The following is a 17,269-nucleotide window of genomic DNA, read 5'->3' as shown; positions in this document are numbered from 1 at the left end:
GGGTTATTCGATAATTAATCAAGCTAGGAGTTCTCTGCCTTGTTTCTCTTCCTTTTTCTTTCTTTTTGTAAAGCGAGAGATTAAAAAAAAGAAAAAAGCGTCAAGTACTTGCCCGAGACGCTTTTAAAAAAAGGGTTCCCGCAGTGTGCGAAAGAATGACGGGCGACTAAATCGCAAAGGCAAATGCCCAGAAACGAAGACATTTTTTAGGTGCTCGCTGAAAAAGATTAAGGTTTTACTTTAACCTGTGACCTCTAAGAGCCTTAGTGCTGATAATTTCGAGCTTTTTCACTTTGCCCTGAAAAAGTGAAAATTATTTCCCGATTTCCTAGAAAGAGTTTGCTAAGAAAAAAAAAAAGTGTCACAACTCCCTGCTAAATTTGGAAACGTTATGGCTGTGAACCAACGGACTCGTTTGGACAGATGGATTTCTCCAGAGTGTTTTTCTCAAAGCAGGCCTGAGAGGAGTGGTTTGCCTACTTTATTGACACCGGGCTACATTTGCTAATATTTACTACCTTCTTTTTAAAAATTTTCTCTTGCCCTTTTCTCCTGCAGCTGGGCCAGGAAACCGCAGTTTCTCATCCCTCTTGGATTCCGCCCCCTCCCCGCCCCCCGTGGTTGAGAATGTTATGTGTTTTTGAAAGTTCCCTTGCTTTTTACGTTTGAGCTCAAGAGGAAAAGGCACGAAACACCTTCAACTAAAACTCTCAAAACCCGTGAACTGTAATTTTTAGCAAAGATTTGCATTTCTCATTTACCTTATCTGCTATGTTTAGAGTGCCGCACAGAGATAGAAGTTGATGGTGCAAAAATAATCTTTTCCTCCCCATTTACTGATCCAATTGGCAAAGCTACTGCTCCAAATAAAACTGAGTCACTTAGATCATAAAATTTAAACTCTGGAAAGCACCTCCAGAGTCAAACAACTGTTCTTGTGAAGGGCTCAAAAGGTTATCATGAGCGTTTTTATTACAAAAATAACGCAATCATGGCATAAAATTGGAAAATGGAGAAACAACCCCCTCCCCCCCCAAAATCCCATATTCCTAATTCCACAACTATGGAATGATGGCTGTTAACATGTTGCTGTATATTTCTTTTCTCTCGTCCTCTCCCTCTCCCTTTTTCTTATGTTTGCATACATATATATGTACACACATTCTGTAATGTTTTTTAAAGTTTGCGACATACGATGAACATATTTTCATGTTATTACGTTATCTGCAACCATTTTTTACAAACGGAAGAAGAAAAAGTCTATGCCGCTCTCGTTAGCCTGCACTTACGCTTACATTAAAACGGGGACGGAAAAAAAATCACGTTGAGAGGAGTTAATCGATAGCCTCACTGTCTACACCTCTTCCTTCTCTTTCAATCACATCAAGTACAGAAAGAGGCACAGACAAGGCCCCGGGGAAAAGAGAGGGGACTGGAAACCTGCAGCGGTAGAGCGTTCACATTTTCACGCTTCTTTTGCAGTTCAGCACCGGCGGAGACAAGCCGGCCATTTGGCTGGATGCTGGGATCCATGCTCGAGAGTGGGTTACACAAGCTACTGCATTGTGGACGGCAAATAAGGTCGTTTTGCCTAAAATTAAGCAATTACTTTGTCTTTCTAATATCAGACCTCACAACAGTCCCTGTGGTCCTAACGGCTGACTGCTTCCAGCCCAAGCCCTCTTGTTACACAGGCGGGATACAGACGTATTCAATCTTTTCTGGTATTGTCCCACCCAGCACCCGGGCACTCTCCGGCGAGCCACTGTGTGCTGTTAAAAGAAACAGCGAACTAGAAGAGATTGAGAGGGTAGCAAGGAAGGACTGCGGGAGTCAGATTTCAGCATAAAAACAGACTAGAGAAAAATGTTTTGCTGCCTTGAATTCTCAGGGCTGAGGCACAATGTGCAGGAAATCTATAAAATCACAAAAGGGGCTCAGATGGAAAATAAACAGGTGCTAAGAGAGTTTACTCTGACCTACAGATCCAAAGTGGAATTAGTTAAGGGTTTTTGGTGGTTCTGAAAATTTTCCAAATCTGATTTTGAAGTTAGGGTGTAGCGATACCTCTCTTCCACATGTTCATTGGAATTAGAGTCAGGACACCAGGCTGGGTGTGACCTCATCTGGTAATTCTTAAGTGATTCAAAAATGACACGCTATAAATTAGAATGTTAATTCATGAGCAAAGGAAATCAATCCACATCAGATCATTCAAGCATGTGCAACCACATGCATACTGACTGATACATTTTCCCTTCAATTAAAATGCGGTTACCTTTAGGGTATTATGAAATGGATATTTAACAGTTGAATAATAATGCCTTAGGATGGCTGAGCACAGGAAATGAATAAATTTTAATCCAGCAAAAACTTCAACTCTACTGCAATTGATGGCAAGTAGAAATTTAATTCCCCAAGAGGAATTTAACTGGTTCTCTGTATCTTCAGAAAAGTCTCTGTATATTTAAGTTATCTAATGTTGGTAGTGAGTTGTTTTGGAAAGCTACCTTGTGTGATGATTAAAGTAAACGGCAGAAATTCCTTTGGTTCATAGATCCCTATAAGCCACATACACCGCTGCCAACCGTTGAAAAATGCTTCACCAGAATTAATAGGAAAAATTCTGCTTTTGAGGGAGAATGGATAAGTGATATCTGACTTTTATTTCAAATAAGTAAATAATTCCGACTAGAAATAAACGTATAGACACTGGCATATGAAACATACTAATACTGCAGGAGATTGGACTATAGTCCTGGAAGACCCATTGATCAGCGACGATAGCTAGTTCGTGTTTGGAAAAAATACATCGCCTTAATATTCTATTCTGTGTTCTCTGGGAAAGGGAAGGTGTGAGATTGACATATATGTTGTCTCTGCTCAGATTGCCTCTGATTATGGAAATGATCCATCCATCACTTCCATTTTGGACACAATGGATATCTTCTTGCTGCCCGTCACAAACCCTGATGGATATGTGTACTCACACACCAAAGTAAGCCCAGGCTTTTTCTCTTCTTCAAACAAGAATCTAAGGAGATGTGTAGGAACTTCAAAAATAAATAAAAGTAATCCTTCTGTTCTTGATTTACCTGAAACAGAATGAGTAATCTCTCAGTAGTGGCTCTGAATTGAGGCGAATAGTAGAGTTTATAATCACTTCTTATTCCAACACACGATGTCTTCACATATTGCTTGCGTCAGAGCCCATTTCAGCTGTTAGGCTGGGCTATTAGACTTAGTGTTCAGTGTGAGTCACCTAGGAGATTTGTTCCAATTATCTCTGTGTTTTTGTGGCGGAATTGATAGAAAAGAAGAGGCGGATGTTACCTGCTGACAATTAGATTTGCGGCAGGATTTAGGTAGGCAGTACAATACATCTAACATTTTCCTTAAACTCTGTAGAAGAAATCCTCTGAGTATTACTAAAAGGAGTTATGTAGTTCTTTTCTTCCTTTAAAAATCTCATTACAAAACACCATTGTGGCAACCGTGACCCCATGTATGTTCAAAATGAATCAGAGCTTCGAGTTTATTTTTGGAGAGATCTGACTAGATAGCGTTTTTCAGTGTGTGTTCAAAAGGAACTCGTACAAATAATAGTACTCATGAGATACCCTATGAATAAAGTTTCCATCCACACTGAAGTTTAGAAAATGCTTTGCACTGTAGCCCTCTCTCGGAGCTTCATAAAAATATTAAAACATTAAAAACCTTTAGAAGTTCTGAAGTAAATTAGCCAATTTAGCTCTTTATTTCCCCCAAAATATTCTATTACAGAACCCTTGTGCTCTCCCCCACTTTTTTTTTGGTTGTTAACATGTAATAGAACTGGTGTTCTATGAACATGGTTTGGCAGGTATTTATTGGAGGAGATGGAGGAATATCTACTCACTGTGGTGATGCTGTGAGAAGTTCCGGGCAGAACTGCGTAGGAGGACTATTTGACACCTCTGTGGCGAGGGAAATTAGTGTAGCTCCAGAGGGGCCTTGGGGAGGGAGCGAGGGAAATTAACGGAATTCTAAAGGGACCTCATCAGGCTCAATGACCGGCTCCCCCGCCCCCTCCCCCCATATTCTCTTTTGGTTGGATTTTAAAGAATCGTATGTGGCGGAAGACCCTGTCCAAGGTGTCTGGAAGATTCTGTGTTGGTGTCGATCCTAACCGGAACTGGGACGCAGGTTTTGGAGGTGAGCGCAGGGACTTGCTCCAGGGCTGGTCAGACGTCTGGCCAATTAGCTATTTTGCGTGGTTCTGGAGTGCTGTCAGCCTGCTAAGCCCATTCAGGATTCGAGCCATTTAAAAACCTATTTGAAAAACACTTAACTAAGTTCCCTTCACAGGGGCGCAGTGCTGTCACAGAGCTCTGAGCAGCGTTTAATATATTTTGTCTCACATCTTGGTTTTCCCACAAGCTGTAGCCCGCCTCAGAGTGAGGCTTTGCGCAATGGCGGGAGGCCTCCGGAAGCCCTGAACCAACCACCAGAGGGGGTTAGCATCTATTCATAGGAGAAGCATTACATCATCTATGGATGCTTCGAGAAAGAAAACTGAAGAAGTACAAATAGGATTAAGAAATTGATTTTCAAAATAGATTCAAAAAGAAAATATAAGCTTGCTACTCTGGCTTTGTTGACTTGCTCAGTGGCAGGCTGGTTGGGGGGCTTCTTTATGCTTTCAGCTGTCAGATAAAACTCCTTATCGTTCTCTAATCACAGAAGGGAAATTTGTTTGGTTTTTCCTTATTAGATATGATAGCAGTGAGATAAGAAACTATCTTTTTCACTGTAGTATTCCTAACACCGTGTCTGGGACATAGAAGGCAATCACTAAATATTTGTAAGACAATTAATGAGATTCATTGAACCAAGAAAGAACACACTGGGGAATTGTGACAGGATATGGATGAGTGGCAACTTCATTCATTGCTTTTACAATAGTTTTTTTTTTTTTTTAGTGTTGGAAAAAAAAATTCAAAGCATCAGATTCAAAATATTGAACAATGCTCACCAATTCAATGCCAATTCCCCCCCCCCCGAAATGTTGTTTTTATAAAATAATTCTAAAATAAGGCGACAGGTTGTATTTATCCTTTATCCATATCACTTAGAGACCCTCGGAAGTCCAAGCCCCTACCCATCCCATCAGAGTTTCTCTGGCATTCGGAGCCCTGGCCAGGCCACAGTGGACCCACTTCAGTGGTCATGAGTAACTCCAGTTGCTGAAAAAATTAAGGCCAACGGTGGCCTTGTTGTCAAATGTAGTATTATTTTCCTCACTGTAAGAAAGGGTGTCAGAGGTTCCTTGCATTTGTAGTTTTGTGACTTAGACATACAGATCCATAGAATCTTGTACTCTTGGACTCTAAGAATTGGAAGAAATCCCAGAAAGTGAGCTTGCTCAACTCCCACCCAGTGCAGGAATTCCATCTATAATATTAAATCTTGCTTTTCTTCCAACAACTCCCACAGAGAGGAGATGATCTAATTTGATAGCTCTTTCTGCCATATAGAGGAGCCATATTTTTAAAGAAGAGAGAGGTCCAGAATCACTTCAGTTAGGCTTCCTGACTCTGCCTTTGGGTAGTGACTCGCTCTAAACGTAGTGACAGCCTTGCTCTGATTTCCAGAGTTGGAACTTAGTGATGTGTAACCGCCTCCATATAGTGTCTCCTTAAAGCTCGCTGTTCTCACTGGCTGCCTTCTGTATCCCGTCAGGACCTGGAGCCAGCAGCAACCCTTGCTCTGATTCATACCATGGACCCAGTGCCAACTCTGAAGTTGAAGTAAAATCCATAGTGAACTTCATCAAGAGTCATGGAAAAGTCAAGGCCTTCATTACCCTCCACAGCTATTCCCAGCTGCTGATGTTCCCCTATGGGTATAAATGTACCAAGTCAGATAACTTTGATGAGCTGGTGAGTTTCTGAAACTTCATTTCAGCTCAGCTACAAACATCAATTGTGTGGACAAATAAGTTTCAGTTATAAAGTTAGGTGCTGAGATGGGAGTATATAGATGGATGAGATATAATACGTCTAACCACTGACACGATTGTGATGGAGACTTTCCTGAATTAAGTTCCTTTGGGAAATTATTATTGCCATAATCTAGACAAGCAGGACCCTGATTTGAACATAAGCTCTCAGGGTGTTGCTTAGGAAATAACCACTTGGATTTGAACGTGAGGGTCTTGGATCTGTAGTCAGAAGCTCTATGCTAAGAAATGTTGTGTCCAGCTACTTGCCTAAGACCTTCCTGGTGCCTTTGACTCTATGACCTGACATCATGTTGCACTGGTGTATGATGTTGGGTGTAAAGCACTCACTTCCCTAACTTGTATCTTCCATTATCTTTCCTGTTTCAGGAATAAGTAGGCTGGTGGCAGCCTTAAGTCAGATGGTGACATGTTACAGGGCTGCTTACATCTGAGCAAGAACTATCCCCAGCTAAAGAGAATGTGCAAATATTTCCAATTTGGTTGTTAGGCTTGGTTTTTGAAATTCATATGTTAGAGATAAGCCCTGAGATGGGACCTTTCGGTCAGTTTACTTTCAAATAGATTATTGTCAACAGCTCTTGGCAGAAACAAAATAGATTATTCCAGTTCAGGTGTATCTTACATCTCATTAGTTTGATTTTAGCACTATAGGGCAGTTATCAAGGTTTTGATGGTGAGTATTATCACTCAAAGTCGAATCGGGGGGCAAAAGAATGTCAGGGTTGGAAAGAACCTAAAAGATACTTTTACTAGACCTAGATCATCTTAGATTTTCCAAAACTGGTGCTCAAAACTCTGCCAGATAGTCATTCAGTCTATGGTTAGATGGCTTCCTGCTTTCAAGGGAGCCTGTTCCACGTTGGGGCATATTTGATTATCTGCGTTCTTCCTTAACAGAGAGCCAACACCACCTCCTTATGGTTTCCCCCCACCAGCCTTGTTGTATCATTAGGCTCCATGGAGCAAGTTTGCTTCCTTTTGAGAGGCGCATCCATTAATTACTTGAAGACCAGGAACCTGCTTCTCTTAGGTTTTTCCTTATCTCTACTAAATACCCCCAGTTCTTTCAAGCACTCACAATATGGTCCCAAGTTTCCAGACCATGCAGGTCACTATTTTCCACACGTGCATTAGTTTGTCTGCGTTCTTCAAGAGCAGCTCCCGGAATTGAGTGTAAAACTTGTGCTAAGGGTTAACCAACATGGCAGTGTGACCATAACTGCCTTGTCCAGATTGCGCACTTCTCCTTATGCAGTTGAGGGTCACAGGTTTTCGGCAGTAGGAATGTACCGTTGACTCATGTTGGGTTTATTGACAGCTGAAACCCCCAGGCTCAGAGGATTCTGCTGAGCCAGGTTTCCCCCATCTGGTAGTTGTTTTCCTGGACCCAAGTTCAGAACCTTACATTTATCCCTAGCAAGGATAGTAAAGCTTCAATCGGTCAAAATTGGAACCCTCAAATAATGGAAAATATTTTGCTGAGCTCTACTTCTTGGAAAAAGAGACAGTCATAGGGAAATAAGCCAATGTAAGGATCTAGCAAAAGAAAAAAAAAAAATTTAACTTCCTAAGTACATCCTGGGGTCAGTACACATTCTGTTGAACCCCTTACTCCCACCCTATTTCCATCCACAACCCTGAACAAGGAGAGCTAGTGACAAAATAATGACTCTGGCCATTATTAATGCAAACACCTGGATCAAATAAGCAATGAGCGTATTCATGTCGTATTTTCAAAGCCAACAAAAGTGAACTTGTGCTTGCTTCTTAGTGAAAATGGTTGCAACAAAAAGGACATTGTGCTGAAGCCTCAGTTAATCAGTGCGTCCAGTTAATCAGACTGTCCCATTTCACATTCTGCTGTGGGACAGCTGTTCTTCCAAGAGACAAATGTTATTTATCCACCTTTCTTTGGTTCCCTCACTCTAGAATGAAGTGGCCCAAAAAGCTTCCCAATCTCTGAGAAGCCTACACGGTACCAAGTACAAAGTGGGACCTATCTGCTCAGTCATCTGTAAGTATCTAACATATTTTTACCAATAACCCGCTAAGGATAGCAAAAAACCATGTGGTTTTGGGCCAAAGCCTTTAAATGCCCTGATGTGAAATGGATAAGCCTTCCTGCGTGAAACCCAGCCTTACCCAGTTTTCCTCAGTAAGGCTAGGTCTCCTCCATGAGATATTTACTATGTGACATCTAGAACAAAGAACTTTCTACATATTGGAGTTGTGTGGTCTCTGCCCCACTTGTCCCAATCCTTACAGCTTACTCTCATCATGTGGAATCTCTGCCTGAAAAGGGGCCTTTATCAAGACCTGGTTCTAAGTCACTTTTATTCATTATACTTTTGTTGGCTAAGAGGGTCTCACACCCTGAGTAATCCCACGTACTGCGTGTGGGGACAGAATAGGAGTGACTTTTTAAAAGGACCCATGTGGCTCAGTGGATAGACTCTGTTGCAGCCATTTGCCCATGCAGAGTTTGGGAAGCCGAAGAAGAGGACAGTATCAGGAATAAAGCTAGGGAGCCTGCACTCAGACTTCCTGAAATTCCCCTCTCCCACGGCAGATTGGAATAAAAACAGGAAACAACTGCAGTGCTATGGGAAATCCTAATGCACTTCATGCAGATTCTGAGTCCCCCAGAGCCATTCCCCCAGTTCCTTATGGACACAGCCAGAAACTCAGGACCCCACCATTGAATGCCCGGGAGTTCCCTAGAGCTCCCATGCCCATGGATTCTTTGGAAATAAATGCCTCTTGGAGGCAGCATACTTTTATTCAGCATCTACTATGTGCTAATTACTATGCCAAGTGCTAGAGACATAACGAACTCACAGAGAATTCACTGTTTAATGTGGGAAATGAACAGGAAGTCAATGAACTCTAGTATGATATCTGCAATAGAAGGCTAAAAATGCTACAAAAGTTTTTGAAGGTTGGGAGGATTTGACGGTGGCAGAGTGAGGAAAAGCTTCGTATAGGAAGAGGGTGGGATTTTGAAGGCTGCTCACCAGATAGCTACAGAAGGGGAAAGGGAATGGTACATTCTGGCTCTTTGCAGCACATGCAAAGGCACAGAAGTATGAACCTTTGTGATGGGCTCTGTGAACTACAAGGAAGTTTGGGACTGCTGGAATGAAAGTGGAAAGGAGGGCAGTTGGGGAGGTTCAGGTTTTTGTGTGCCATCCATGTTAAGGAGTTTAGGTTTTAACCCAAGGATTTTGGAAACCATTGGAGGGTTTTCAGCAGTGAGTGCGTCAAGGCGTGTTTTAGATAAAACAAGTTAGCCTCAGTGTGGAGGGTGGAGTAATAATGTCCTGGAAGTAGGAACATCCCCTAGCAAGAGTGGGAAGAGTTTAGGGGAGAGATGGTGGCCAGCATTAAAAGCAGTGCCAGTGAAGATGGAAGGGAAGGGGGACATTTGGGAGGTAAAAGCAAAAACCTTTTGCCATTTACTGGATGTGGAGAGTTTCTCACTGAAGGACATTGAATAGTGTCATTAACTGAGGGAGACATCTAGGAAGGTGAAATGGGTGGGGTTGGAAAGATAAGGAGTTCGGCTCTGGAAATTGTGAGGTTTTCGAATGGAGATGTTCTACAGTCTTTGGGCAATTAAGTTAGGTATTAAATCTAGGTTTGGTATCCTGGGCTTTTGGCACAAGCGATGCCATTTTGGGCCTGTGGCTCTTCCTTTTAACACTACTGTGGGGTGGAAGAAACTTTTTTCTATCCTCCAGGTTCTTTCAACTGGTCTAATAAATAGACATAAGATAGATCAACAAGAATAAATGACCAGATTTAATTACATATATATGTATGGGAACCCCACATACACAAGTCAGAGACCCTACATATATGACAGAAAGGAAAAATGAGATATATGTGACATTTTGAGCTAAAGATCACCTTGGGGCTTCAGAGGGGAGAGAGGGTCATTGCAGGATGATAAAAAGAGCAGATGTTCTGTAATTAGAAGTTTGCCCTATAAAGAAGTCAAAAAGTGGTTATCTCTGATAATCTCTCATAATTGTAGCAATGTCCCTAATTCAGATTCTTCTAGGTAGTTAATCAGGGAGGACAGAAGTTTCTCTTGAGCCTGCAGGGTCTTGGTTGCCTTTAGCTCAAAACAATTTGCATACTACAGAGGCACATCTTGAGGTAACTCGTTCTGAACCCCTACACTAACTTGTCAGTGACTTTAACCAGAGCAATCCTAGAAGAGTGGCAAGAGTTGCTGGAGGAGTAGAGGGATGGGGCCTAGGGGACACTGGTGAGTAGACTACACTTCAGAGGAGTCTGGATGAGGAGAGAGAAGAACAGAGGATTTCGGTTTGTTTTGTTTTTTTAAGATAAGAGACTTATTTACTGGCCGTGGGAAAGGATTGAGAGGGAGAGGTGAAAGATACAGGAGAGACAAGGAATGACCAAATGTAGTACTGCTCCAGAGAAGGAGGCCAAGAAGGGGGCAAGCAGGAGTGGGCAGATTGGGGGCGAACCATCTGCAGACATGCTGGGGGCAGAGACGTAGGCACATCTGCATGAGGTTGCTGGCAGGAATCTGAGGGAATGCACACTCTTGAGTCATGGTTTTTTTAAAATGGGAATTGTTAAAAAACAAAATTCGACCAAGTAAATTCGAAGATCTAATTGGCTTTTTTAAACGATTCATGAATTGGGCAGCATCCCATCTAGCAACTAGCTCTGGGGGTTATACAAATTGGAAGTTTTTTATAGGCAGAAAGAGAGTGGAACTAGGAAGTGAAGAGTGGGTTATCTCAAGTGAAGACGTTTCCTTCAGGGAAGGCTGGGGGTCTCAGGCAGATGACCTCACTAGTGTGGATCAGGAAACTCCACACTGATTTGTTTAAAATGCCACTCCTGGGAGAGGCTGAAACTGCATTCAGGTTCGGTATTAAATCTAGATTTGGTATCATGGGCTTTTAGCACGAGTGATGCCATTTTGGGTCTGTGATTTTCTCTTTAAATGAAGTCATGGCGAGCAGAGGAGTAATAGTTTACTCATATGTAGAATACTTAATAGAAATCTAGAAACTACTGATCTGGTACTATTTCAGATCCTGAAAGTTCTTTTTTTCCAGATTATGATTTTTTTTCTTTTTTCTATTATGATATATTTTAAAAATGTCATAGAAAAAAAGAATCTAATAACTGTCTTATTTTATTATGAGTTTTACTTTCATTAATGATTTTGTCAATGAACACTCATATATTTATCTAGTTTGTCAATATAGGAATGTCCAAACCTGTAGAGAATTTTTATAATAATTTATTTGTGCCAAACAACATGCATAGAAGCAAGAGATCAACAGACTGGGGGAGATGCTTCAGACAGTAACAGTGTGCAGTTTCTTCTATGTATTTAAGATTATGGAAGATGACGTGAAGGTGAGAGAAAGCAAGGCCGGAGCTGGATTACAAAATAATTAAGATTATGTGCTCTTTTGAGGGTGGTCATACGTTAGAAGGAGGGGTCTGAAAGGGGGCATTTCAAAGGTGTGTTAACCTAAATGCACAGACACAATGGACAGGACTTGATTAAGGCAAAGAGGAAGCTTTTACTAAAGAAGTTACATGCCTGGGGCGTGACTACCCACCCTGACCTGCCCAGTTAGGAATTTATGATCAGGTCACCCTGTGAGGTGACTTTCTGTAGAACCCCCTTTTCATCCACAAATTGTGATCAGTGATTGTGTTCTACTTCAAGTCCAGCTTTTTTCGGTTAACATTATTTCCTGTATAGCTTTATGTTTTTCCACTCTAGATATTTGTTACTCTATTATAGTGCTATATGCCAGTTATTGGGCCTTTGGATTGTTTAAGCTTTTTCCTTTTTTTAAAAAAATTATTTTTATGGTGACATTAGTTAACGAAATCCAATAAGTTTCAGCTGTACACTTTAACAGTAAGGAATATATATATTTACACTGTGTTCACCTCCCATAGTTAGATTTCTTTCTGTCACCACATATTTGACCCCCTTTACCCCATCTACCTGCCCTCTCCTTCCTCCCCCATACTCTCTGGTAACCACTACTAGCCCATTGTCCATGTCCATGAGTCTCTGTTTGTTTGTCCTGTTCATTTGTTGCTTTTAGGTTTATATCCCACATATAAGCGATATCATGTGATTTTCAATTTTTTTCTGTCTGGCTTATTTTGCTTAACATGATCATCTCGAGGTCCATCCATGAGCTTTTTTCTAAATAGCGCTCTTCTGAACATGTTGGTACAAACCCCGTTTTCTTTAGGATCTCTTTGGTATCAACTTCCAAGGCAGGGTTACCAAGTCAAACGGAGTGAACAGCTTTGGAACTCTTGTCACATGTGTTTTAGGTTATTCTCCGGGAAGACTGAACTTACAGTCACCCGGATCTTTTCACCATATTGCATGTGGGATTGTCCCTCCCTTTAGTTGGGGAACATTCAGGGAGGAGGGCCTTCTGAGTGGCAGCATTGGGGAGGAAGGTCATCATGGCCACTTAAGGCTGAAGAATGCATGTTTTCCCTGGTTGGCAGTCCCTGAGTGGAAGCTAGAGTTTGAAATGTCCTCAGAATGTCATCATATGCCCCTGAGACCCTCAAATGGGGTTTCGGCCTATGAGGAATCTAGTTTTTCACCTTCCTTAGCTGAGATATTTACAAGTAAAGCAGACCTGGGCAGGCTGAGGTTTTGTCTGTTTTTCTTGGTAAGGTCACAGATAATGAAGATGCTTTTAATAAGGAAAGACAAGTATATCAGACAAGTATAGGGTTTGCTGTCTGATCTTTTGGAACCTGACCATTAGTGGTCAAGCAAGTTCTGGCTACATCTCTGCACAGAGCTGACTCTGTTATCTTTCATCCTGGCCTCCTTTCAGCTTGGACAAACACTGCCTCTAGGAACTAGTCCCAATTAAGTACTTTTTGCCTCCTGCCCTAAACTGGTATGCAGCTCTGGGCCGAGCACCTATTTCACTCCACCTAAGAGGTGGCTGGACTTCTGTGGTAGGTGAGACATCATCTGGGCAGTTTCTCATCTGGAAAGGGCTATGAGGAGCTACAGTACAATAGGTGCTTGGTCCAGGAGAAGTCGTTACTTGAGTTCTTTCTCAGAGAGGTATAGGGGGAGAAAAATAGACCTTGGGGACAGGGGCTTGGGTTTTGAGTTATAGGTCTGTCAATTTGGAACCTTGGGCAAGTCATTCATCCTTCCTTGGTTTCTTCCTCTGTGAAATGGGTTGTCAAGAGACTCAAAAGGTAGAACGTGGAGTAAAAGGTTTACTAACTCCAAGGCACTGTGTAAATGTTCTGTGATAGTTTTCTGGTGGATGACACTCCTTCAGATAACTCTGATTCTTAATGTGATCCAACTTTTTTGATAAGATCCTAGCATTTATTCATAATGATAGTTATAATCATAACTGATATTTATCGAATGCCTACTCTATATACATTATCCTAGCTCTTTCACTTAATGTCTCTGAACTTCAGTTTCCTCATCTGCAAAATGGAAATAATATTAATATCTACCTTGTACCCAAATGGGGGTTAAATGAACCAATTTAGCGTAGTGCCTAACACATTTAGTAAGCAAGCACTCAATGTCAGAATCATAAACGTTATAGTATCTCATTTAGTTCAAGTGTCAGAATCATAAACATTATAGTATCTCATTTAATTCTCACTCTTCTATGGAATAAGTAGTATTGTTATCCCTATTTAATGGATGAACCATTTGGTACTCAGCGAAGTAAGTGACATGCCTTAGGTCACTCAGCTAGTTTGAAGAATCAGGATTCAATCAATTACTGAAGCCAGTAATCCTTCCACTGTGGACTTCTTAGTGAGACTGGCTATGTCATGTAGCCACACCAAAGGCATAAGTTAGTAATTTTGGTACCCAGAAAGGTTCAGTTCAAGTCAACAACCATTCAGTATTTGTTATTTATAAGGTGCTACCATAGCTGCTGTGAGTGAAGGCAAAGACACAAGTCACTGGAGTAGATCGCAGTGCTAATCCACATTAACCACTAGCCCTGCTCCTCCCTGGTACAACCTCCCTGGTCTTCCCCTTTGCCAACCCAGTTCTCAGGGACTAGGCGACTTCCTCCACCTCCACCCCAGCCGTCTCCTCCATTTGACCTCTACTTACTCTCCCTGGGTGTGGCCTTAGAGCTCGTCATCAGTCAGCTCTTCTGAGTCATGATTGCCCCAAGTCTTTGTGGGCCAATGCCACCTTGCTTCACCATCTGTCATGTCAGCAGCCACACGTGACACAGGTGCACATTACTCTACTGATTGAACTCATCACACATAAGTACTGGGCATGTTATTTGATTTCAGAACAGGGCCTGTTTCACCCTTATGCTGGAAGTCCCCTGAAGGCAGGGATCCGATTTTTCCTCTATTTATAATCCCTCCTCTCCCACTAGAGAAAACAATATCTACGCCAAGTGCTCTTCTAAAGAAGGAAGTAGGCCTCCTTAAGGTGCAGAAGATACCGATTAGGAGAGCAGGCGGGATTCCAAATGAGCAGATGAAGCCAGAGCCTCTTAAGAACACCAGAGGAAGGCTAAACATAGGGTCCATTTACATAACACCTTTTGCTTTTCAAATTAATCTTGTATTTTTTCATAAGCTTGACCCCTTACTAAGCTATCCCTGCTCTTGAGATCCATACAGATGGGGGCCTAACTTATCTTCGATAATAGTGGAACTTAACACAGAGATTGTGTAGCTATGAGAGGCCAGTGGGAACAGCATAATCAGACTTTATTCTCATTTGCCCTTTAGACCAAGCCAGTGGAGGAAGCATTGACTGGTCCTATGACTCTGGCATCAAATACTCATTTGCGTTTGAACTGAGAGACACTGGTCGATATGGCTTCCTCTTGCCTGCCGAGCAGATCTTACCCACGGCTGAAGAGACCTGGCTTGGCTTGAAGACAATCATGGATCATGTTCGAGATCACCCGTATTAGGGTTCTGGGGCAACAAACACCATTAAAAACTCTCTAGTTTGAAGCAAAATTGGGTGGCAAGTATTCCTTTTGCTAATCCCGATTTAGGAGGATTATTTCTTCCATTTTTGTTGCCTTAAAACACAGCAAGCCACTGAGCTGTACCCCTTCATCTTTTTTTTTTTAATCCATTGTTTAGTAAAATGCTCCCAACATCCTTCCAATATTTTAAACCAATTGTGGTAAAATATACACATTTACCATTTTAACCATTTTTAACTGTACAATTCAATGTGCGATTATCACCACCATTCATGTCCAGAACTATTTCATCATCTTGGATGGAAACTGTGTACCCCTTGAACAATAACTCCCCGTTCTCCCTCCCTCCAGTCCTGAGAATCTCTACTTTCTGTCTCTATGAATTTGTCCATTCTAGGTACCACACATAAATGGAATCGTAGTATTTGTCCTTTTGTGACTGGTTTATTTTACATAGCAAAACGTTTTTGAGGTTTGTCCACGTTGTGGCATGTGTCAGCTGCTTCATCTTAATAGAGTATCGTTTTAGTGTTAGAAAGGGATTTTTATGTTCGTTTACTCAATAAATACTAATTAAGCAACTACATAGTTCCAGGCATTATGTAGATGCAGTATCCTTTGGTTGCACTGTTCCCTTTGCTTTTCCGTTTCTGGTGTGCTGCGTTATAAAATCTGGTAGGGTCCCAAACCAATGGTACTCCTTCCTGGTTGCCTCATCAAGTCTCAGATTCCATATAATTTCTCTTTAGACATTCACTTCGATTAAGGGTTTAGATTTTCTTCATGTTGATGTTTTTTTTCTGGCAGAAAAGGGTGGGAGGTGAATTTCAGCCTGCCTAGAATTCTGGGTACTAGATTCTTTAGCTCGCATTTCTTGCAGGTTCAGGTCTCCTCTCCTCTTGTTACTAATTTCAAGGCTGAAATCTATTGTGGTGAAGGAGAGCTCAGCCTTTGTGATGGACCGGATCAGGCAGAACATAAGAGTTCAGTTTCAGTGTGGGAAGGACAAAAGGGTCCTGATAGAGACCCCAGGCCCACAGCTCTCGGCAAAGACTGTCCTTGACCAAATCTTAGACAGGCTTCTCTGAGTCTTTTTTACCACTGAACTTGCCCTGTCTAAGGCAGTCTTGGCAAAGAATCCTGCTAAGTAAGCACCCCCTAATCCTTGATATCTGATCAAGTTCTCATCCTCCACTTTTAATGTCCCAATCATTGGCAAGCAAGAATCTTGGTAGGCCAGGTAAACAAGAACCGCCCTCCACCCATGTCTCCTTTTAGCAATTTTCCATCCACTGACCCCTCACTCTGTTATCTTTACTGTGTTTGGAATTGAAAACAACTATACTCGCTTATTACATGCCCCCTATTGCAATAACCTTGAATAAAGTCTTCCTTACAGTTTTATCAAATGTCAGAATAATTTTTCTTTAACACTCCCAGTCGTGACCCTTGGTTGCATCTGCTCCCCTTGAGCAAGTGCAGAAAGAGTGCAGACTGTGGGGATAGTAGGATAGGGGAGGCTCATGAGATTTAGGGGTCCCGGACAGACTCAAAGGCCTCAGAGCCCATGAAGAACTCATGGAGAGCACGAGTGTCTTCCATTTATTCCGCCGTGATTTGGTGGACAAGAAACTAGACTCAGAGCCTAGAAAACATAAAGTCTTATTACTGATAATACTATTAAGCTTTACCTTTAGCTCAGACCCTAAGGAGAACTGATCATTTCTTCAGATTAACACATTTTTCATGTACCTTTTACCTCTTATATTTCTACTTTTTTACTGGAGTCATAAGAATTATGTGTCAGATTTATGACAGAGGCCACAAACTGTCATCATTTTGACCTGCTCTGGTGAATTCTCTGACAGGGTTTGTCAAGTGTGTGGTCTTGGAGCTGGCTTGGAGTTTCTCTGATAGTCTTCATTTTTTTTTCTTTGATTTTACTCTAGAGGTAATTCTATCTTAGGTTTACAATCTGGCCTCTCCTATTAGTATAATTTTATCCAGCACTGTGGGACTTTCCTATTTACTCAAAAAACATTATTTAAATACGGTGTTGAGCAATATGATACCTTTGGCACAGAGTTTTCCAGCCTGAGGAGCAAGTTCTTGATCTTATAATATGGGAGGCTTGGCCTTTATCACTCAAAAGGAATGGAAGAGGCATGGTCAGGGGCCCGCCTGTCTATCAACAGAGTTGCAAGGCTGCTTGGGAATTACACTAGCATTTTTGAGGACATGAGTCTGCCGCAGACTCCTT

The 17,269-nt window shown here is 41.7% G+C and overlaps 1 protein-coding gene across 1 annotated transcript in view; it reads left to right on the top strand.

The window, feature by feature from the left end:
* The window catches only part of CPA2 (carboxypeptidase A2), a 21,460-nt gene extending 6,423 nt beyond the window's left edge, over nucleotides 1-15,037 (top strand). Inside the window, exons 6-11 of the mRNA XM_006910519.1 lie at nucleotides 1,483-1,581; nucleotides 2,888-2,998; nucleotides 4,104-4,194; nucleotides 5,722-5,921; nucleotides 7,934-8,018; nucleotides 14,801-15,037. Coding sequence (XP_006910581.1) covers nucleotides 1,483-1,581; nucleotides 2,888-2,998; nucleotides 4,104-4,194; nucleotides 5,722-5,921; nucleotides 7,934-8,018; nucleotides 14,801-14,988 — 774 coding nt within the window. The 3' untranslated portion in view covers nucleotides 14,989-15,037. The remainder of the gene's footprint in view (nucleotides 1-1,482; nucleotides 1,582-2,887; nucleotides 2,999-4,103; nucleotides 4,195-5,721; nucleotides 5,922-7,933; nucleotides 8,019-14,800) is intronic.
* The last annotated feature ends 2,232 nt before the right edge of the window (nucleotides 15,038-17,269 follow it).

Source organism: Pteropus alecto, unplaced genomic scaffold (genome assembly GCF_000325575.1).
Source record: "Pteropus alecto unplaced genomic scaffold, ASM32557v1 scaffold22, whole genome shotgun sequence".
Lineage (NCBI taxonomy): Eukaryota > Metazoa > Chordata > Mammalia > Chiroptera > Pteropodidae > Pteropus > Pteropus alecto.
Note: the sequence above shows the minus strand (reverse complement) of the source record. Positions and strands in the feature narration are given on the sequence as shown.